The sequence below is a fragment of the Pan troglodytes genome, chromosome 12 (assembly GCF_028858775.2).
Source record: "Pan troglodytes isolate AG18354 chromosome 12, NHGRI_mPanTro3-v2.0_pri, whole genome shotgun sequence".
In the NCBI taxonomy this organism is placed as follows: Eukaryota; Metazoa; Chordata; class Mammalia; order Primates; family Hominidae; genus Pan; species Pan troglodytes.
The window spans coordinates 48995172-49017355 of NC_072410.2; the positions used below are offsets into that span (position 1 = coordinate 48995172).

Genomic DNA, 22184 nt, shown 5'->3' on the forward strand with positions numbered 1-22184 from the left:
CACAGAAAGGGAGACTCAAGTCTAAAGGACCACAGTCTTAGACATGGAGAAAGGCCAAGGAAGTCACATGCATCCTGGTTGATGAATATATTTGATAAAGGGACATTGCAAACCCAAATGTCTTGGGCTGTATGGCACGGGTAGGAATGGGGCCAAGGTCTCTGGATCCCCACCAGAGGCCAATGGCTCTATACTCCTATTAAGATAAAATGGGGCCAGGTGCAGTGGCTCATACCTATAATTCCAGTACTTTGTGGGGCCAAGGCAGGAGGATCCCTTGAGCCCAAGACTTAGAGACCAGCCAAAGCAACAAAGTGAGACCTCGTCTCTACAAAAAATTTAAAAATTAGGTGTGGTGGTGTGCTTCTGTAATCCCAGCTATGTGGGAGGCTGAGGCTGGAGGATTGTCTGAACCTGGGAGGTTGAGGCTGCACTCCAACATGGGCAATGGAGAGAGATCCTGTCTCAAAAAAAAAAAAAAAAAAAGATAAAATGGGGAAAGATGGAAATTCTGATTTCTTTCGAGTTCTTGGACACTGACGGCCACATGACAGAATTTCCAGGTTCCTTTAGGGGAAAAATTAAGCTGGTGACACCAGGAAGTTTGAGGATGAACTCGGTGACACATAGTGTTTATCTGCTTGAGGTGCTTATCTGCTTGTGGGTGGAGCCCTTTGGGCCATTTCAGGTGTCAGTGACCATGGTTCCCACCACTGAGTGCTTTATAGGCATTGACATTTTGGTGGCTTGTGGCACAGAATGTCACTGCCACCAGAGGGGCTATGACCCCTAACAGCTAAGGATTTGAGCCATAACAGTGGGGCACATCCCCTCCCACCTACCACCATATCTTGCCACATTTTTACTGACTCATGGGCCATTGCCAACAGCCTAGCCATCTGGTCAGGGGAATGGCAGCAGTGATTGGACTATTAAAAGATTCCATGTGTGGGGACAAGGGCTATGGCAACAGCTTGCTGTTGGAAGGGACTCTATATGCCACTCATGTGGATGCTCTGACTACCACAGCTGCCCTTGAGAGGACTTATGTTTTTGGATACCCCATGGGACTTCACTCTGACCAAGGAAAATCCTCACTGCCCAAGCAACATGACAGTGGGCACACTCATGCAATACAGTGGGTTTTCCATGCACTCTGTCATCCACAGGCCAATGGAGCCATTGAATGATGGACCAGTCAACTCACAAAGCAACTGAATAAAGGACATCAGGACAGCCTGTTAGTGGGGTGGCACCTCGACCTGACTAGGGCAGTGCGGACACTAAGCACTGTTCTCCAATCAAGGGAAACACAGCACTGCACACATCTTGAAAAACGCTGAGCTTGATGTGGATAGAGGTGGACCAGGTGACTGCCTGATGAGGCTGCACCTGTGAAATTCCAATCTCAGTGTTCCCAACCATTGTCTTTTCTTTTTCCATTTAGAGTGCACATCCTGTAGGTGGCCGGTGGTTCAAGCTGCCAGAGCACCCGACAGGCCCCTCTGACTCTGATCTAGAGGTGATACTTCCCCCAGGTGCCTCTCTTCTATGAAATCCACAGGGATACAGGACAGGACCAAGGAGTATCAGGGTGCTAGGCTTAGTGGCACCAGGAACACCTGATCCTTCCATTCAGGTAGGTAACCTTATCAGACATGTCGAGTTTGTACAAGACAAACCTTCCCGGACTGGACGACTGAAGCCAAAGGCCTAGGTCATGCAACAAGTGGAATGGGTAGTCTCGGGACTGCAGCAGTCAGACTGGGACACTACACTCAGCTCAACCTCTATCACACAGGTAGGGAATACCCGAGGATGCAGGAAGTGTAAGGGGCAGGGCACTAACCTGCCAGTCTGCTTTTTCCACAAGGATGTGACTGCAGAGGCCTAGAAGCATAACGTGTTTGTTAGGCTCTCCCAAGCTGTGGCTACCATAGGAAAGTGCTGGATCTGTCATCCCAGACCCCATTATGTCACAGGCTACAGCATCCTTCTCGTCCTGCCAGTAGTAAACTCTACCAGTATTATAGTGGCACAGTGAATATCAACAGAACCTGAGCCCTGGCTTACTGAGTGAGGATCTAACACCTGCCACATGGGAGGGAGGTAGACTTAATTGGCCTAAGGTGGCAAAACATCATGACAACTAATAAAACCTTGGCGGGCTGGCACCTTTGACCTATTATGTTCTTACCTGGATCACTGGATCCTGGACTAGGTTGATGCTCCATACAGACCTGATCAACCTGTTTGTGATGTAGTCCTCCTGGGCCTAGTAAAATGTATTCTGGCTATGGCTCAACAATGTTGTACTGACATTGTGTCTGTGAAGGTGTTACATCGATCTGATAAGACAAACTTCCGCCTCCAGATACTAGGAGGTTGGTGGGCATATGAAATGGACTAGCTTTGCTAAAGGGTATAATCTGGGTTAAGGACATAGACTGCAGGACAGTTCTCCAGGTGGCCTTGGACCAATTTAGTTCTCTCTCCTTTCTCACTTGTGGTTCTCTAGGATAACTGTAGAATGTGCTGGGAACGTAGCATCCCGTGATAGAGAGAGACTAACCAGACCAGCCAGGGCCCTGTTCCAGTGTCTCCTAGAAATAGAATGTCCTTCATATATATATATATATTTTTTTTTAATTTTAATTTTTATTTATTTATTTTTTTTTTGAGAAGGAGTTTCACTCTTGTTGCCCAGGCTGGAGTGCAATGGCGCGATCTCAGCTCATGGCAACCTCTGCCTCCCCGGATCAAGTGATTCTCCTGCCTCAGTCTCGAGTAGCTGGCATTACAGGCATGAGCCACCATGCCTGGCTAATTTTTTATTTTTTAGTAGAGATGGGGTTTCTCCACGTTGGTCAAGCTGGTCTCGAACTCCCGACTTCAGGTGATCTGCCTGCCTCGGCCTCCCAAAGTGTTGGGATTACAGGCGTGAGCCACCGCACCTGGCCGAATGTTCTTCATGTTTTAGCCCAGTGTGTCATGCCTCCCCACCTCTTCCCCCTGCCCCTGCCCCCTGCAATTAGGCTGTTGCATTGCCACAAAGAAATACCTGAGACTGGGTAATTTATATAGAAACGAGGTTAAATTGGCTCATATTTCTGCAGGCTGTACAGGAAGCATAGTACCACCATCTGTTTGGCCTCTGAGGAGGCCCCAGGGAGCTTTTACTATTGGCAGAAGGAGAAGAGAGAGCAGGCACATCACATGGTGAGAACTGGAGCAAGAGACTGTGTTGGAGGGTGCCACAGACTTCTAAATAACCACATCTTCCTGGCACTCACTCACTATTGCAAAGACACCAAGCCATGAGAGATCCACTTCCATGACCCAAACACCTCCCATCAGGTCCCACCTCCAAAAATGGGGACAATTCAACATGAGATTTGGCAGGGACATATATTCAATCCATCCCTGGACCCCCAAATCTCATGTCCTTCTGACATTGCAAAACATAATCATGACTTCCCAATCACCTACCAAAATTTTAACTTGTTCCAGCATTAAACTCAAAAGTCCAAAGTGTCACAGGAGACATGGCCCAGAAAAAGAACTAATCCCAGCACCTTGGGAGGCCAAGACGGGTGGATCACGAGGTCAGGTGATCCAGACCATCCTAGCTAACACGGTGAAACCCCGTCTCTACTAAAAATACAAAAAATTAGCGGGGCGTGGTGGCGGGTGCCTGTAGTCCCAGCTGCTCGGGAGGCTGAGGCAGGAGAATGGCTTGAACCTGGACGCGGAGGTTGCAGTGAGCTGAGAGAGATTGCACCACAGCACTCCAGCCTGAGTAACAGAGCAAGACTCTGTCTCAAAAACCAAAGAAATCTCCAGCAGCGGAAATGTATGTAGAACTCATTTTGGTCAGTACTTTTCCTTGTACAGGAAGAAACTGAGGTCGCCCGGTGCAACGGCCAACACAGGTTAAGACAAAGCCGAGACTCAAAACCAGACCCCAGCTTCCGGTCCCAGCCCATAGATTCTTCCATTTCCTTCGCCGGAAGTGATATACAGCCCCTGTTCTCCTTCGCGTCCGTTGACGGGACCCAGGTTGGGGAGGCGGAAGAATGGGCTGGACCATGGGCGGAAGCACCCCTCCTACCAGGACCCGGAAACAGATGGCCACCCCGAGCCGGCCTATCCGGAAACTGGCTCGAAGAAGACGGGGATTGGCCATCGCTTCCGGAAGTTGTGAGCTTTGTTTCGGAGCGGGAGCTCTTCCGAGACGCACTGGGGGCTGGATGGTGAGTTTTCCTTGCGCTCTAACGGGCAGGCTCGGGAGCGGGAGGGTCCGGGCAGTTTTAGTAGTGTCTTTGGGACAACGGCTGCGGTTGGTATTTCTCAAGCGGCAACGAGGCCAGCCCCTGGGAATGCAGCACGAGAATGATAGAGTCAGGCTGTCCCCTCAAGAAATAGTTTAGTGAGGAGACATGCAGCGGATAGGCGCAGGGTTCTTCAAAGTTGTGATTGGGCCCAAAAAGGAGCTAGTCCTCAGACTAAAAAGAGCCGTAGTGCCGGGGTTCTGGGCGCTGTAGTAAATGGACTCCAAATGGAGTTGAAGGGAGGGAGGAGTGCGTCAGGCGGAGATGAAAGGAGAGAGGGAACTACCTGTCCGATAGGGCAGAATCGGGGAGAAAGCTTGGTGACTTGAGCTTAGAGAAGGCCATTGCGGCGGTAGCAGAAGAGGAGAGGCAGGGACCAGATCGTAGAGTGTGGAACACCGTGACACAAAGTTGGGGCTTTATCATAAGAGCAGCAGAATGACAAGATCTGATGTACATTTTGAAAGGATCACTGTAACTGCTGGTGACGACTGGATTATAGGAGGGCAGGAATTGTGAGAAACCACTCAGGAGGCTACTGCTGTAGATGAGCGATGTGACCTAGCGTATGGGAGAGAAGTGGACGAATCAAAAGTATATTTAGCAGGTGAAAATTCAGGACTTTACGGATTAGATATAGGATTTGAGTGACAGGTTGGGTCTCAACGATGATTCCAAGTTTCTGACCTGAGTAAATTACGCTAAACAAGAACAAACTATTTTGAAGTTTTCTAAGGGTTCTTCCCCCCACTCAGTGTTTAAAAGCACGTTTTTTTCCTTTCTTATTATGTGTGCTCATGTTTTGTGTGCTTACTGTAGAAAATTCAGAACATACATAACAAAATATTTTCTTTTATATAAAGGACAATAAAAATCACCTCATAACCTCACTACCCAAGATGGTCATATTTTAGTGTTTCTTTCATGTATTTTAAAAAAATATGTGTATCTTTTTATATAATTGGGATCCTACTGATTATGTCTTTCTGTATCCATTTTTTCCACCTTAGCATGACTAATGATTGAACTGTGTGCCAGGATATCGTTCACAAATATATTTTTTTCTGTTTGTAACAGAAAAAGTCAAATTAATTCTAAATAAGAGATAACATTAACTTTTTGGTGTATTTTCTTTTTAATATTTGTTTAATAGCCTTTTAAAAAACCCACATTTTGGCCAGTTTGTGTTTTGTTTTCCATTCAGATGTTTTTACTTACTTAATGTTATTTATTGCCGTTTTTACACACCGTCAAGACCACATGTTTTAATGGTTGTTAAATAACAACTAATCCCATCATTAGCTAGATAGGTTATTTGTAACTTTTTACTGTTAAAATAATGAGAGGAACATCTTATATAATTATTGGATTCCTAATGACTTCCATCAGAAAGAGTTCTAGAAATATAATCTGCCAGGTAAAAGGATAAAATGAGTCTCAAATTGCCCCACCAAAATATTTTATTAAGAATTTGATAGAAATTGTTTTAAAGAAATTTTTGCAATACATAGTTTTTCCATTCAAAGATATGGTTGTGTCTTTCTAGTTATTCAAGTTGTCTTTTATGTTTCTTTTATGTCTTTATATATAATAACCTATCCTTTTCTTGTTAAGCTTATGTCCAAGAAAGGAGCGACATTGATTATTTAATAATTGTACCCTCTCTGCTTAATTTCCATGCGTGGAATGAATATCTTTGGGTCAAGTGTGATACTTTATCTTTTTTTTTATTTTTATACTTTAAGTTCTAGGGTACATGTGCACAACGTGCAGGTTTGTTACATCTGTATACATGTGCCATGTTTGTATGCTGCACCCATTAACTCATCGTTTACATTAGGTATATCTCCTAATGCTATCCCTTCCCCCATTCTTTTTTTTTGAGACGGAGTTTCACGCTTGTTGCCCAGGCTGGGGTGCAATGGTATGATCTCGGCTCACTGCAACCTCTGCCTCCCAGGTTCAAGCGATTCTCCTGCCTCAGCCTTCTGAGTAGCTGGGATTACAGGCATGCGCCACCATGCCTGGCTAATTTTTTTGGCATTTTTAGTAGAGACGGGGTTTCTCCATGTTGGTCAGGCTGGTCTCGAACTCCCAACCTCAGGTGATCTGCTCGCCTCGGCCTCCCAGAGTGCTGAGATTACAGGCATGAGCCACTGCACCCAGCCTACTTTATTCTTTAAAATTATTTTCTTCCTTAATATTTATGTCTAGGCTTTCCTAAAATATAAATAAAATGATGAGATCAGGAAGTTAAAAAGACTAAGGTAGAGTAAGACTTCATTAATACCGTAAGCAACCTCTGGTTTAAAAAATTCCTGACATTCTGCTCCTACTTGTCTGCTGGGGAGGAAGCCCTTCAACCATGCACCTGAGCCTGCCTCATCTGAACAAACAGCAACCAGCTGGGCCCCTTGGCGTTTCCCTGGGGATGACAACAGAACAACTCAGAAGGGTTAGGAAGACAACATCTCATGAGGATGCCAAATGGGCTTTGGCGATGGATTTTTCTAGTTTAACACTTTTATCAAGTTACTTTCAAAGTTATTGAATATTTATTAAGAAATGAGTTCTGATGTTAACTTTTAAATGAAATCTTTTGGTCTTTTCATTTTGTGTGCAGTAGAATCCTGCTTATCTGTGAAATGCAGTTAACACATCAGCTGGACCTATTTCCCGAATGCAGGGTAACCCTTCTGTTATTTAAAGATGTAAAAAATGCGGGAGACTTGAGAAGAAAGGCCATGGAAGGCACCATCGATGGATCACTGATAAATCCTACAGTGGTAAATATAAATTTTAAGAATGAATGAGCCTGCTGGGTGCGGTGGCTCACGCCTGTAATGCCAGCACTTTAGGAGGCCGAGGCGGGTGGATCATCTGAGGTCAGGAGTTGAAGACCAGCCTGGCCAACATGGTGAAACCCTGTCTCAACTAAAAATACAAAAATTAGCTGGGCGTGGTGGTGGGCGCCTATAATCCCAGCTACTCGGGAGGCTGAGGCAGGAAAATCATTTGAACCCTGGAGGTGGAGGTTGCAGTGAGCCAAGATTGCGCCATTGCACTCCAGCCTGGGCAACGAGCAAAACTCTGTCTGGAAAAAAAAATGGCCAGGCATGGTAGCTCACGCCTGTAATCCCAGCCCTTTGGGAGGCCGAAGCAGGGAGATCATGAGGTCAGGAGTTTGAGACCAGCCTGGCCAATATGGTGAAACCCTGTCTCTACTAAAAATACAAAAATTAGCTGAGCATGGTGGTGGGCACCTGTACTCAGGAGACTGAGGCAGGAGAATCGCTTGAGCCTGGGAGGCAGAGGTTGCAGTGAGCCGAGATTGTGCCACTGCACTCCAGCCTGGGCAACAGACCAAGACTCCGCCTCAAAAAAAAAAAAAAAAAAAAAAAAAGAATGAATGAGCCATACAGGGCATTTAAGTATACATTAATATTTGTGATGTTATAGGGTAGCCTAAAAATCTGTCACGGTTAGGGAAAAAATTCTTGTCCAAGTCAGATGCAGCCAACTTTGACTATAACAGTGAATAGAGGCAGAAGTGCCAGGTCCTGCCCTAGGAAATAGGAAAGGTTGTGGTCTGGGTCTACTATGGGAAATGCCTGGATCTCCAGCTTCTCATCTTTAAAATGGGGGTTCTTAACAAGACAATCTGTAGAGGAGGAATAGTGTAGTGGTTAAGAGTATACACAGAGGCCAAGGTGGGTGGATTGCTTGAGGCCCGGAGTTTGAGACCAGCCTGGCCTACATAGTGAAACCGTGTCTCTACTAAAAATACAAAAAGTAGCTGGGTGTGGTGGTGTGTGCTGGTAGTCCCAGCTACTCGGGAGGCTGAGGCACAAGAATCACTTGAACCTGGGAGGCGGAGGTTACAGTGAACTGAGATTGAGCCACTGCATTCCAGCCTGGGCAATGGAGCGAGAGACTCTGTCTGTCTCCAAAAAAAAAAAAAAAAAAAAAAAACAGGGCACACGCAGTGTGATCATGTTACCGGGAATTAATCCCAGACCTACTACTTAGGCCTTTGAACAAGACATAACCAACCTTTATATAGTGCTTACTGCATTCCTAGCATTGTTCCAAGTGCTTTATGTATACTAACTCGCTTAATCTTCACAACAGCCTATGGAGTGAATACCGTTTCATCGGTCTCTAACAAATAAAATGCTAATGAACTTGCGTAAGTTTCCTAGGTGATAGGTGACAGAGATGGGATTCAAACCCAGACATTCTTTGCCTCAATTTCCTCATCAATTACATACTACTACTACTGCTACTACTAATAATAATAGTGTCAATTTCATAGGGTAGTTTTGAGGATTAAAGAAAATATTACAAGTAAAATGTTTGGAATATGATCATGCCCATAATATTAGCCCTCAATTAATGTTATTTTAAAAATTTTTACTATTTGCATAAGTTCTTTGCAGCTTTAAAATTCTGTGATTTCCTGACTACCCAGGCCCTTGGGATAATAGTTTTTTTTTTTTTTTTTTTTTTTTTTTTTGAGACAGTTTCACTCTTGTTGCCCAGGCTGGAGTGCAATGGCACGATCTTGGCTCACGGCAACCTCTGCCTCCCGGGTTCAAGCAATTCTCCTGCCTCAGCCTCCTGAGTTGCTGGGATTACAGGTGCGTGCCACCACGCCTGACTAATTTTTGTGTTTTTAGTAGAGACAGGGTTTCGCCGTGTTGGCCAGGCTGGTCTTGAACCCTGACGTCAGGTGATCTACCCACCTTGGCCTCCCAAAGTGCTAGGATTACAGGTGTGAGCCACCGTGCCCAGCCGGGATAATAGTTTTGAAAATACAGACCGTAAGAATTGTGATGAAGTAAAACAGCTTGACACTGGAGTTAACCATGAGTTACCATGTGTTTTCAGGCACTGCAGATTCTCCATGTGTAATTAATTCTTTTTCCTTGCTTTGGTAGATTGTTGATCCATTTCAGATACTTGTGGCAGCAAACAAAGCAGTTCACCTCTACAAACTGGGAAAAATGAAGACAAGAACTCTATCTACTGAAATTATTTTCAACCTTTCCCCAAATAACAATGTAATGTGCACTTTCCTATTTCTGTTGACCGTGTCATAATAACATATGTGTTCCTCAGTGTTGGGTTGGAGGCTAAATTCCTGCAAGCCAGTGGTTAGTAATAAACCCAAATAATGGTGAAGAGAGCTCTGGACAGAGAGTTGAGGTTTAACCCTGCCTCTTACTAAGACAGTTTACATATGAGTAAACAAAAATTTAGCTAAATTAAGCGAGGTTAATTTTATCTGTTCTTACCATATAGGGTCAGGAATACCCCTCAAGTATTTTTGCTTGAGAAGCTGACAGAAATCTAAATGATAAAACATTAGGCGTGGATATTTTGTGTGCTAGCCTGCATAGCATTCTCTCTTCCCGTAAACTCCTTGAGGGTGGGATCCATGTCTTTTTCATATACCAGGAACTTGCTTGTACCTATAACAGTCCTTAACACAGCCTCACTCACACAACCAGTACATAGGAAGAGTTTGTGGTTTGAAATACTTATAGTAATGCTTTTTCAATGAAAGTTATCAAGCTAAAGACATCACACATGTAGCACATGAAAAAAATGACTGCAATTTTGCTGATGAAGTTTTAGTATTACTGCTGCTGTTAATAACAACCAGGTACTAATGTCATCTAGAGAAAAGTTAGGAAACCTGTAGCATAGGTTAAAATACAGATGATTGACAAGTTTATAAAATGCAGTTATCTCAGCATGGTAATAGAGATTCCCAGTACCTGGAATAAAATTTACTAATTATGGTTTCCTTGAGATCATTAGACATAATTCAGAAAACTCTTGAATTCAGTAAACATCTGTTGAACTTTTTCCCCGTTCCATTTACAGTTCTAGGGGCAGAAGAGGCAAATATGTTCCTGAGGAGAGGCAGATAAACAAGACAAGTTAAAATGCCCTAAGATAAATGATATAATGGGAAAATGAATTCAAATCTAGGGGTACAGCAATGAAGCCATTCATTTTGGAGGGAGGAGGGTGTGGTGGGGAGTGGCATCAGAACTGTGGACCTTGAAGCATGTGTTCAGCAGCCAAGCCATGAGGAGAAGGGACATGCGAGCAGAGGACAAAGCTTGAGCACAGGCAGAAGGGCATGAAATGTGACTGGACCCCCAGGCAGGCTGGACTGGCCAGAAGGCAGAAGCGCCTGGCTGGAGGGCCACTTGGCACCAGAGGGAGGAGGTGTTTTTGTGCAGCGCCAAGAGGCTGGGCTTGATTCCATAGGAACAAGGCGTACCTTTAAGCAGGGAGTGCTTTTGAGGAAGTACCAACGGATGTTGGAAAGGAATCATTAAAGTGAAAAAGTAGGCAGTGAGAACTGTTAGGACATGAAAAATAAGAGCCTGACCAAGGAAGAAGGCAGATCAGGAAATGTTTCAGACATAGGAAACAATGGTTAATGATCTTGTGTTTTTTTTTCATTTTTTTTCTCTTTAGATTTCAGAGGCTTTGAAAAAATTTGGTATCTCAGCAAATGACACTTCAATTCTAATTGTTTACATTGAAGAGGGAGAAAAACAAATAAATCAAGAATACCTAATATCTCAAGTAGAAGGTCATCAGGTTTCTCTGAAAAATCTTCCTGAAATAATGAATATTACAGAAGTCAAAAAGGTTTGCCAGTCCATATTTTTAGAAAGAGTGTGATAGATGAGCAATAATGCTGATGCCGTTTGCCTATTGATCACCAGAGCTCCTTGTTTTTTGAACTTTTGAGAAAGTTAATCTAATTTTAAAAATTACTTAAAAATTACAGATACAAAGAACTGGGAGGTGTGATGGTTTATGTAAAATATAATTACAAACTCAGCTGACATAACCATTCTCCACATTAAGAAAGAGAATACCTTTAAATATCAAACTTACATAGTATATTTAAAATGTAAAATAAATTTAGTATGCTTTTAAAATGGATAGAAATTTGGTTTTTATGTTCTTGAGAGTTACTCCCATAGCAGCAATTTAAAGGGGATACAAGTAATGAATTGCCCTCTACTTTGAATATTTTAATCACATTTGTTGTTTGTTATACCATGAACCCAATAATTGAATGAGGAATAATTTCACTTACACATGTTTGTATAATGACAATTAGTAGTGAATGACGATCTCAGCAAGTCATAATTTGTCTTTCATTTTTACAGATATATAAACTCTCTTCACAAGAAGAAAGTATTGGGACATTATTGGATGGTATCATTTGTAGAATGTCAACAAAAGATGTTTTATGAAATGTCAGAAATATTAACAAAAATTCTCAGCATTAAAGAAAACATTGATTTTCCTTTCCTGACTATAAAACTAATATATGTGCATTATAGAAAAGTTTAAATCACAGAATGGTATTAAAAAAAAAAAAAAAAAAGGCCAGGCACGGTGGCTCACGCCTGAAATCCCAGCAATTTGGGAGGCCAAGGCAGGTGGATCACCTGAGGTCAGGAGTTCAAGACCAGCCTGGCCAACATGGTGAAACCCCATCTCTACTAAAATACAAAAATTAGCTGGGCATGATGGCAGGTGCCTGTAATCCCAGCTATTCGGGAGGCTGAGACAGGAGAATCGCATGAACCTGGGAGGCAGAGGTTGCAGTGAGCTGAGATCGTGCCATAGCACTCCAGCCTGGGCAGCTGAGCGAGACTCCGTCTCAAAAAAAAAAACAAAAAAAACCCAAAAAAACCACTTGTAGTCCTACCTCGTTGTATTTTAAAAGATAATCAGTTACTATTACTTGTTATTGCCTTCTAGAGTTCTGTTTCTATTCAAATATATTTTATTTTTATATAATTAGAATAAAAATTGCAAACACTTATGGAATGCCTACAGTGTACTAGGTTCTTGCCTTAGTGATTTTTTTTTTTTTTTTTTTTTGTAGAGATGTGGTCTCACTATGTTGCCCAGATTGGTCTCAAAATCCTGGACTCAAGTGATGCTTCTGCTGCGCCTCCCAAAGCGCTGGAATTACAGGCATGAGCCACTGAGCCCAGCTGGTTATTGTTTCTGTTTTTAAATTTTTTGCCTTGGTGATTTTATATCCTCAGTTCACCTCCCTCTCCATACTTACCATGGCTACTCCACCTCACCCTTCGCAAGCCTCTGGATCCTGGTTCTAAGTGTCTTTCACTTCTAGGAACTCATTTAGTTCCTGCAGCAACCTTATGAGGTAGATACTGTTATTACCCCCATTTTACACACAAGGCCCAGGGGCAGCTACTGTGCAGAGGCCTGGCGGCTCCAGCTGAGGGTGGTCACTCAGAGGGACACCTCGGCAGAGCTCCCACCCTTCTTCCTGGCAGAGGCCCAAGTGGAAGTGGGGGTGTTCCTCATGAGAAGAAGAAAGGTTGTGCCAGGGGGACTCTGAGGGTGCACATGGAGCCTGGGCAAGGGGAGGCAACCAGGGCCACAGCAGAACTGGTGCCCCTGCTCCCAAGAACCCCCAACAACTGTACCCTTGCAGTGCCACTGTGAACCTGCCATTGCCCCTTGGCTTCCAGAGGGCAAAGAGCCATGAGGGAAGGGGAGTCAGAACACAACCCCAAGAGGTCAGACCCCAGCTGCTGAGGCAGGTCCGTGGCCCCAGCCTGGGTCCTGCCTCAGCACTCTTCTGAGCACTCTCACCTCATCCCTGACCCTGTCAGGTTCTTGGGAGGGCTCTGTCTTCCTCCTCCACATTCACATTCACCTTGTCCAACACCTGGCCCCCTGGCAGGATCCTCATTTCCCAGTCTCCCTTCTTCGGAGGTGCACTGGGCAAGTGGAGCCAGGCCTCTTGGGGTCCCCTGGAGTGGAAGGAGGTACAAAATGGGATGGGTAAAGTATAACTGCCACAGGCATTCACCCAGGAATGTCAGCAATGAAAGAGAATGAATTCCTCTTTCCAGGCAGTATGGAGTCCCAGGAAGACTCTTAAGTTCTGCTACTGATGGATGAACTGGGTGCCTGTAGAGTGTGGAAGGCCTAGACATGGGTTCTAAACTCCTTCCCAGCTGCCTGACCCCCAAAGTCTGTCCTCTGGCGGTGGGGAAATAGAATTACAAACAAAATCTATCCCAGCAAGCCTCTCTGCAGAGGTAGAAGAGGAAGAAAACACTTTCATCATTGAAGAGGCATTAACTCAGAGTGAGATGTGCATCACAGGCAATGATCCGCTAAGATGCTGCAAAGACAGAAAGAAATCTCACGCTTATCTAGCCAGTGGGTCCAACCCATTGCTCACTGCACGCATTCTCAAGAAGAGTAATGCCTAGTCCTCAGATCAGTGGACTTCTCAGCACCTTTGGCCACACCCATTTATTGGAGATTCAACCTCAATTTACCTGACCACCTGCGTTTGCTAATTACCTTGTTACAAAGGAAAATAAACTCTTACCTTCATGACAGGAGGTAGATTTACCACTCACAGCAGATGTTAGGCCCCCACCATCCCACAGAGACTGGCAGATAGGGCCCTGGCTGCTCTGATGATGACGTTTCAAAGACGGGCTCCCAGGTCCTTCAGGAACACAGTCCTGGGTTGCAAAGCTGGCAAGAGGCTTATTTAGCTGTCAAAAAGCATTGCTTGCCCCTCAAAGGGGCAGAGGAAGATTTACAACGACAAGTTTTCCAAAGAAAACGCTGAGAGGACACCACTTCCCTTGTTTTGTTTTGTTTTTATTATTATTATACTTTAAGTTTTAGGGTACATGTGCACAATGTGCAGGTTAGTTACATGTGTATACATGTGCCATGCTGGTGTGCTGCACCCATTAACTCGTCATTTAGCATTAGGTATATCTCCTAATGCTATTCGTCCCCCCTCCCCCCACCCCACAGCAGTCCCCAGAGTGTGAGGTTCCCCTTCCTGTGTCCATGTGTTCTCATTGTTCAGTTCCCACCTATGAGTGAGAATATGCGGTGTTTGGTTTTTTGTTCTTGCGATAGTTTACTGAGAATGATGATTTCCAATTTCATCCATGTCCCTACAAAGGACATGAACTCATCATTTTTTTATGGCTGCATAGTATTCCATGGTGTATATGTGCCACATTTTCTTAATCCAGTCTATCATTGTTGGACATTTGGGTTGGTTCCAAGTCTTTGCTACTGTGAATAGAGCCGCGATAAACATACGTGTGCATGTGTCTTTATAGCAGCATGATTTATAATCCTTTGGGTATATACCCAGTAATGGGATGGCTGGGTCAAATGGTATTTCTAGTTCTAGATCCCTGAGGAATCGCCACACTGACTTCCACAATGGTTGAACTAGTTTCCAGTCCCACCAACAGTGTAAAAGTGTTCCTATTTCTCCACATCCTCTCCAGCACTTGTTGTTTCCTGACTTTTTAATGATTGGCATTCTAACTGGTATGAGATGGTATCTCATTGTGGTTTTGATTAGCATTTCTCTGATGGCCAGTGATGGTGAGCATTTTTTCATGTTTTTTGGCTGCATAAATGTCTTCTTTTGAGAAGTGTCTGTTCATGTCCTTCGCCCACTTTTTGATGGGGTTGTTTTTTTCTTGTAAATTTGTTTGAGTTCATTGTAGATTCTGGATATTAGCCCTTTGTCAGATAAGTGGGTTGCGAAAATTTTCTCCCATTTTGTAGGTTGCCTGTTCACTCTGATGGTAGTTTCTTTTGCTGTGCAGAAGCTCTTTAGTTTAATGAGATCCCATTTGTCAATTTTGGCTTTTGTTGCCATTGCTTTTGGTGTTTTAGACATGAAGTCCTTCCCATGCCTATGTCCTGAATGGTAATGCCTAGGTTTTCTTCTAGGGTTTTTATGATTTTAGGTCTAACGTTTAAGTCTTTAATCCATCTTGAATTAATTTTTGTATAAGGTGTAAGGAAGGGATCCAGTTTCAGCTTTCTACATATGGGTAGCCAGTTTTCCCAGCACCATTTATTAAATAGGGAATCCTTTCCCCATTGCTTGTTTTTCTCAGGTTTGTCAAAGATCAGATAGTTGTAGATATGTGGCATTATTTCTGAGGGCTCTGTTCTGTTCCATTGATCTATATCTCTGTTTTGGTACCAGTACCATGCTGTTTTGGTTACTGTAGCCTTGTAGTATAGTTTGAAGTCAGGTAGCGTGATGCCTCCAGCTTTGTTCTTTTGGCTTAGGATTGACTTGGCGATGCGGGCTCTTTTTTGGTTCCATATGAACTTTAAAGTAGTTTTTTCCAATTCTGTGAAGAAAGTCATTGGTAGCTTGATGGGGATGGCATTGAATCTATAAATTACCTTGGGCAGTATGGCCATTTTCACAATATTGATTCTTCCTACCCATGAGCATGGAATGTTCTTCCATTTGTTTGTATCCTCTTTTATTTCCTTGAGCAGTGGTTTGTAGTTCTCCTTGAAGAGGTCCTTCACATCCCTTGTAAGTTGGATTCCTAGGTACTTTATTCTCTTTGAAGCAATTGTGAATGGGAGTTCACTCATGATTTGGCTCTCTGTTTGTCTGTTATTGGTGTATAGGAACGCTTGTGATTTTTGCACATTGATTTTGTATCCTGAGACTTTGCTGAAGTTGCTTATCAGCTTAAGGAGATTTTGGGCTGAGACAATGGGGTTTTCTAAATATACAATCATATCATCTGCAAACAGGGCCAATTTGAGTTCCTCTTTTCCTAATTGAATACCCTTTATTTTCTTCTCCTGCCTAATTGCCCTGGCCAGAACTTCCAGCACTATGTTGAACAGGAGTGGTGAGAGAGGGCATCCCTGTCTTGTGCCAGTTTTCAAAGGGAGTGCTTCCAGTTTTTGCCCATTCAGTATGATATTGGCTGTGGGTTTGTCATAGATAGCTCTTATTATTTTGAGATACATCCCATCAATACCTAATTTATTGAGAGTTTTTAGCATGAAGTGTTGTTGAATTTTGTCAAAGGCCTTTTCTGCATCTATTGAGATAATCATGTGGTTTTTGTCTTTGGTTCTGTTTATATGCTGGATTACATTTATTGATTTGCGTATATTGAACCAGCCTTGAATCCCAGGGATGAAGCCCACTTGATCATGGTGGATAAGCTTTTTGATGTGCTGCTGGATTCAGTTTGCCAGTACTTTATTGAGGATTTTTGCATCAATGTTCATCAAGGATATTGGTCTAAAATTCTCTTTTTTTGTTGTGTCTCTGCCCGGCTTTGGTATCAGGATGATGCTGGCCTCATAAAATGAGTTAGGGAGGATTCCCTCTTTTTCTATTGATTGGAATAGTTTCAGAAGGAATGGTACCAGTTCCTCCTTGTACCTCTGGTAGAATTCGGCTGTGAATCTATCTGGTCCTGGACTCTTTTTGGTTGGTAAGCTATTGATTATTGCCACAATTTCAGAGCCTGTTATTGGTCTATTCAGAGATTCAACTTCTTCCTGGTTTAGTCTTGGGAGGGTGTATGTGTCGAGGAATTTATCCGTTTCTTTTAGATTTTCTGGTTTATTTGTGTAGAGGTGTTTGTAGTATTCTCTGATGGTAGTTTGTATTTCTGTGGGATCGGTGGTGATATCCCCTTTATCATTTTTTATTGTGTCTATTTGATTCTTCTCTCTTTTCTTCTTTATTAGTCTTGCTAGCGGTCTATCAATTTTGTTGATCCTTTCAAAAAACCAGCTCCTGGATTCATTAATTTTTTGAAGGGTTTTTTGTGTCTCTATTTCCTTCAGTTCTGCTCTGATTTTAGTTATTTCTTGCCTTCTGCTAGCTTTTGAATGTGTTTGCTCTTGCTTCTCTAGTTCTTTTAATTGTGATGTTAGGGTGTCAATTTTGGATCTTTCCTGCTTTCTCTTGTGGGCATTTAGTGCTATAAATTTCCCTCTACATACTGCTTTGAATGTGTCCCAGAGATTCTGGTATGTTGTGTCTTTGTTCTCGTTGGTTTCAAAGAACATCTTTATTTCTGCCTTCCTTTCGTAATGTACCCAGTAGTCATTCAGGAGCAGGTTGTTCAGTTTCCATGTAGTTGAGCAGTTTTGAGTGAGTTTCTTAATCCTGAGTTCTAGTTTGATTGTGCTGTGGTCTGAGAGACAGTTTGTTATAATTTCTGTTCTTTTACATTTGCTGAGGAGAGCTTTACTTCCAACTATGTGGTCAATTTTGGAATAGGTGTGGTGTGGTGCTGAAAAAAATGTATATTCCGTTGATTTGGGGTGGAGAGTTCTGTAGATATCTATTAGGTCTGCTTGGTGCAGAGCTGAGTTCAATTCCTGGGTATCCTTGTTAACTTTCTGTCTCGTTGATCTCCCATTATTATTGTGTGGAAGTCTAAGTCACTCAGGACTTGCTTTATGAATCTGGGTGCTCCTGTATTGGGTGCATATATATTTAGGATAGTTAGCTCTTCTTGTTGAATTGATCCCTTTACCATTATGTAATGGCCTTCTGTTACTTTTGATCTTTGTTGGTTTAAAGTTTGTTTTATCAGAGACTGGGATTGCAACCCTTGCCTTTTCTTGTTTTCCATTTGCTTGGTAGATCTTCCTCCATCCTTTTATTTTGAGCCTATGTGTGTCTCTGCTTGTGAGATGGGTTTCCTGAATACAGCACACTGATGGGTCTTGACTCTTTATCCAATTTGCCAGTCTGTGTCTTTTAATTGGAGCATTTAGTCCATTTACATTTAAAGTTAATATTGTTATATGTGAATTTGATCCTGTCATTATGATGTTAGCTGGTGATTTTGCTCGTTAGTTGATGCAGTTTCTTCCTAGCCTCAATGTTCTTTACAATTTGGCATGATTTTGCAATGGCTGGTACCGGTTGTTCCTTTCCATGTTTAGTGCTTCCTTCAGGAGCTCTTTTAGGGCAGGCCTGGTGGTGACAAAATCTTTCAGCATTTGCTTGTCTGTAAAGTATTTTATTTCTCCTTCACTTATGAAGCTTAGTTTGGCTGGATATGAAATTCTGGGTTGAAAATTCTTTTCTTTAAGAGGTGGGGGGGATCAGCCCCCCGCCCGGCCAGCCGCCCTGTCCGGGAGGTGGGGGGTGCCTCTGCCCAGCCGCCCCTACTGGGAAGTGAGGAGCCCCTCTGCCCGGCCAGCCGCTCTGTCTGGGAGGGAGGTGGGGGGGTCAGCCCCCCGCCCGGCCAGCCGCCCCATCCGGGAGGGAGGTGGGGGGGTTAGCCCCCCGCCTGGCCAGCCGCCCCGTCCGGGAGGTGAGGGGCGCCTCTGCCCGGCCGCCCCTACTGGGAAGTGAGGAGCCCCTCTGCCTGGCCAGCCGCCCCGTCCGGGAGGGAGGTGGGGGTGTCAGCCCCCCGCCCGGCCAGCCGCCCCGTCCGGGAGGGAGGTGGGGGGGTCAGCCCCCCGCCCGGCCAGCCGCCCCGTCCGGGAGGGAGGTGGGGGGGTCAGCCCCCCGCCCGGCCAGCCGCCCCGTCCGGGAGGGAGGTGGGGGGGTCAGCCCCCCGCCCGGCCAGCCGCCCCGTCCGGGAGGGAGGTGGGGGGGTCAGCCCCCCGCCCGGCCAGCCGCCCCGTCCGGGAGGGAGGTGGGGGGGTCAGCCCCCCGCCCGGCCAGCCGCCCCGTCCGGGAGGGAGGTGGGGGGGTCAGCCCCCCGCCCGGCCAGCTGCCCCGTCCGGGAGGGAGGTGGGGGGATCAGCCCCCCGCCTGGCCAGCCGCCCTGTCCGGGAGGTGAGGGGCGCCTCTGCCCGGCCGCCCCTACCGGGAAGTGAGGAGCCCCTCTGCCCGGCCAGCCGCCCCGTCCGGGAGGGAGGTGGGGGGGTCAGCCCCCCGCCGGGCCAGCCGCCCCGTCGGGGAAGTGAGGGGCGCCTCTGCCCGGCCGCCCCTACTGGGAAGTGAGGAGCCCCTCTGCCCGGCCAGCCGCCCTGTCTGGGAGGGAGGTGGGGGGTCAGCCCCCCGCCCGGCCAGCCGCCCCGTCCGGGAGGGAGGTGGGGGGGGTCAGCCCCCCGCCCGGCCAGCCGCACCGTCCAGGAGGTGAGGGGTGCTTCTGCCCGGCCGCCCCTACTGGGAAGTGAGGAGCTCCTCTGCCCGGCCACCACCCCATCTGGGAGGTGTACTCAACAGCTCATTGAGAACGGGCCATAAGGACAATGGCGGTTTTGTGGAATAGAAAGGGGGGAAAGGTGGGGAAAAGATTGAGAAATCGGATGGTTGCCGTGTCTGTGTAGAAAGAGGTAAACATGGGAGACTTTTCATTTTGTTCTGTACTAAGAAAAATTCTTCTGCCTTGGGATCCTGTTGATCTGTGACCTTACCCCCAACCCTGTGCTCTCTGAAACATGTGCTGTGTCCACTCAGGGTTGAATGGATTAAGGGCAGTGCAAGATGTGCTTTGTTAAACAGATGCTTGAAGGCAGCATGTTCGTTAAGAGTCATCACCACTCCCTAATCTCAAGTACCCAGGGACACAAACACTGCGGAAGGCCGCAGGGTCCTCTGCCTAGGAAAACCAGAGAACTTTGTTCACTTGTTTATCTGCTGACCTTCCCTCCACTATTGTCCTGTGACACTGCCAAATCCCCCTCTGCGAGAAACACCCAAGAATGATCAATAAAAAATAAATAAATAAATAAATAAATAAATAAATAAATAAAAAGAATGTTGAATATTGGCCCCCACTCTCTTCTGGCTTGTAGAGTTTTTGCCGAGAGAGCCGCTGTTCGTCTGATGGGCTTCCCTTTGTGGGTAACCCGATCTTTCTGTCTGGCTGCCCGTAACATTTTTTCCTTCATTTCAACTTTGGTGAATCTGACAATTATGTGTCTTGGAGTTCCTCTTCTCGAGGAGTATCTTTGTGGCGTTCTCTGTATTTCCTGAATCTGAATGTTGGCCTGCCTTGCTAGATTGGGGAAGTTCTCCTGGATAATATCTTGCAGAGTGTTTTCCAACTTGGTTCCGTTCTCCCCATCACTTTCAGGTACACCAGTCAGACGTAGATTTGGTCTTTTCACATAGTCCCATATTTCTTGGAGGCTTTGTTCATTTCTTTTTATTCTTTTTTCTCTAAACTTCCCTTCTCACTTCATTTCATTCATTTCATTTTCCATCACATACCCTTTCTTCCAGTTGATCAAATCGGCTCCTGAGGCTTCTGCATTCTACACATAGTTCTCGAGCCTTGGCTTTCAGCTCCATCAGCTCCTTTAAGCACTTCTCTGTATTGGTTATTCTAGTTATACATTCGTCTAAATTTTTTCAAAGTTTTTAACTTCTTTGCCTTTGGTTTGAATTTCCTCCTGTAGCTCAGAGTAGTTTGATCGTCTGAAGCCTTCTTCTCTCAACTCGTCAAAGTCCTTCTCCGTCCAGCTTTGTTCCATTGCTGGTGAGGAACTGCGTTCCTTTGGAGGAGGAGAGGCACTCTGCTTTTTAGAGTTTCCAGTTTTTCTGCTCTGTTTTTTCCCCATCTTTGTGGTTTTATCTACTTTTGGTCTTTGATGATGGTGATGTACAGATGGGTTTTTGGTGTGGTTGTCCTTTCTGTTTGTTAGTTTTCCTTCTAACAGACAGGACCTTCAGCTGCAGGTCTGTTGGAGTTTGCTAGAGGTCCACTCCAGACCGTTTCCCTGGGTATCAGCAGCAGTGGCTGCAGAATAGCGGATTTTCATGAACCGCAAATGCTGCTGTCTGATCGTTCCTCTGTAAGTTTTGTCTCAGAGGAGTACCCGGCCATGTGAGGTGTCAATCTGCCCCTACTGGGGGGTGCCTCCCAGTTAGGCTGCTCGGGGGTCAGGGGTCAGCCACCTGACCCACTTGAGGAGGCAGTCTGCCCATTCTCAGATCTCCAGCTGCGTGCTGGGAGAACCCCTGCTCTCTTCAAAGCTGTCAGACAGGGACATTTAAGTCTGCAGAGGTTACTGCTGTCTTTTTGTTTGTCTGTGCCCTGCCCCCAGAGGTGGAGCCTACAGAGGCAGGCAGGCCTCCTTGAGCTGTGGTGGGCTCCACCCAGTTCGAGCTTCCCGGCTGCTTTGTTTACCTAAGCAAGCCTGGGCAATGGTGGGCACCCCTCCCCCAGCCTCGCTGCCACCTTGCAGTTTGATCTCAGACTGCTGTGCTAGCAATCAGCGAGACTCCGTGGGCGTAGGACCCTCCGAGCCATGTGTGGGATATAATCTCCTGGTGCGCCGTTTTTTAAGCCCGTCAGAAAAGCGCAGTATTAGGGTGGGAGTGACCCGATTTTCCAGGTGCTGTCTGTCACCCCTTTCTTTGACTAGGAAAGGGAACTCCCTGATCCCTTGCGCTTCCCGAGTGAGGCAATGCGTCACCCTGCTTCGGCTCATGCACAGTGCACTGCACCCACTGTCCTGTGCCCACTGTCTGGCACTCCCTAGTGAGATGAACCTGGTACCTTAGATGGAAATGCAGAAATCACCCATCTTCTGCGTCACTCACGCTGGGAGCTGTAGACCAGAGCTGTTCCTATTCGGCCATCTTGGCTGCCCTCCGCTTCCCTTGTTTTTAACAGGGAGAATTAAGCCTCTTCATTGTCTTTATTCTTTTTTTTTTTTTTTCAATTGCCCTAACAGTTTCCGAGAGCAGTGTTCCGTGACTCCTCAGGCCACCAGTTCTTCCGAGCCCAACACAGGGTCTTTGGTGTGAAAATTTCTGTTTTTTCCTTATTGCTTTAAAAAAAAAAAAAAAACCAGCCACTCAGCTTGCTTAGTATTTTGCATAAACCTGCATTTCCCTTAAAGAAAACTTTAGCTTGAGGAAGTGAGGTGAGATGTGGTTAAGGCACCTCCCCAGGCTGGGCTGCTGGTTTGCCCCTGCCCCTCATATAGGCTTCCCTGGTCCCCCTTCACTGTCGCAATGTAAGACCTGAATATGAAAGCTTTCACATGCAGCCCAGATCCACGCACCTTTGG

At 45.4% G+C, this 22184-nt stretch overlaps 1 protein-coding gene and 1 long non-coding RNA gene across 9 annotated transcripts; both read left to right on the forward strand.

Moving 5' to 3' along the window:
- The first annotated feature begins 184 nt into the window (after positions 1 to 184).
- On the forward strand, positions 185 to 11676 carry TPRKB (TP53RK binding protein). Of its 8 annotated transcripts, XM_054678537.2 has the most exons (7): positions 1565 to 1639; positions 3895 to 4253; positions 6955 to 7117; positions 8855 to 8971; positions 9272 to 9394; positions 10830 to 11006; positions 11537 to 11676. In XM_054678537.2, exons 3-7 carry the CDS (start codon positions 6977 to 6979, stop codon positions 11621 to 11623), a joined length of 645 nt encoding a protein of 214 aa, XP_054534512.1. In that variant the 5' UTR covers positions 1565 to 1639; positions 3895 to 4253; positions 6955 to 6976; the 3' UTR covers positions 11624 to 11676. The 8 variants fall into 8 exon arrangements, with proteins under 8 accessions (XP_016804285.1, XP_016804287.1, XP_054534512.1 ...); XM_016948796.4 differs by lacking the exon at positions 8855 to 8971 and having other exon boundaries at positions 185 to 1639; XM_016948798.4 differs by lacking the exon at positions 8855 to 8971 and having other exon boundaries at positions 1448 to 1639; positions 6958 to 7117.
- A 754-nt stretch (positions 11677 to 12430) lies between these two features.
- LOC134807887 (uncharacterized) lies at positions 12431 to 14495 on the forward strand. Its single transcript, XR_010149364.1, has 2 exons — positions 12431 to 12552; positions 13271 to 14495. It is a non-coding gene; the product is annotated as an uncharacterized LOC134807887 (long non-coding RNA).
- The last annotated feature ends 7689 nt before the right edge of the window (positions 14496 to 22184 follow it).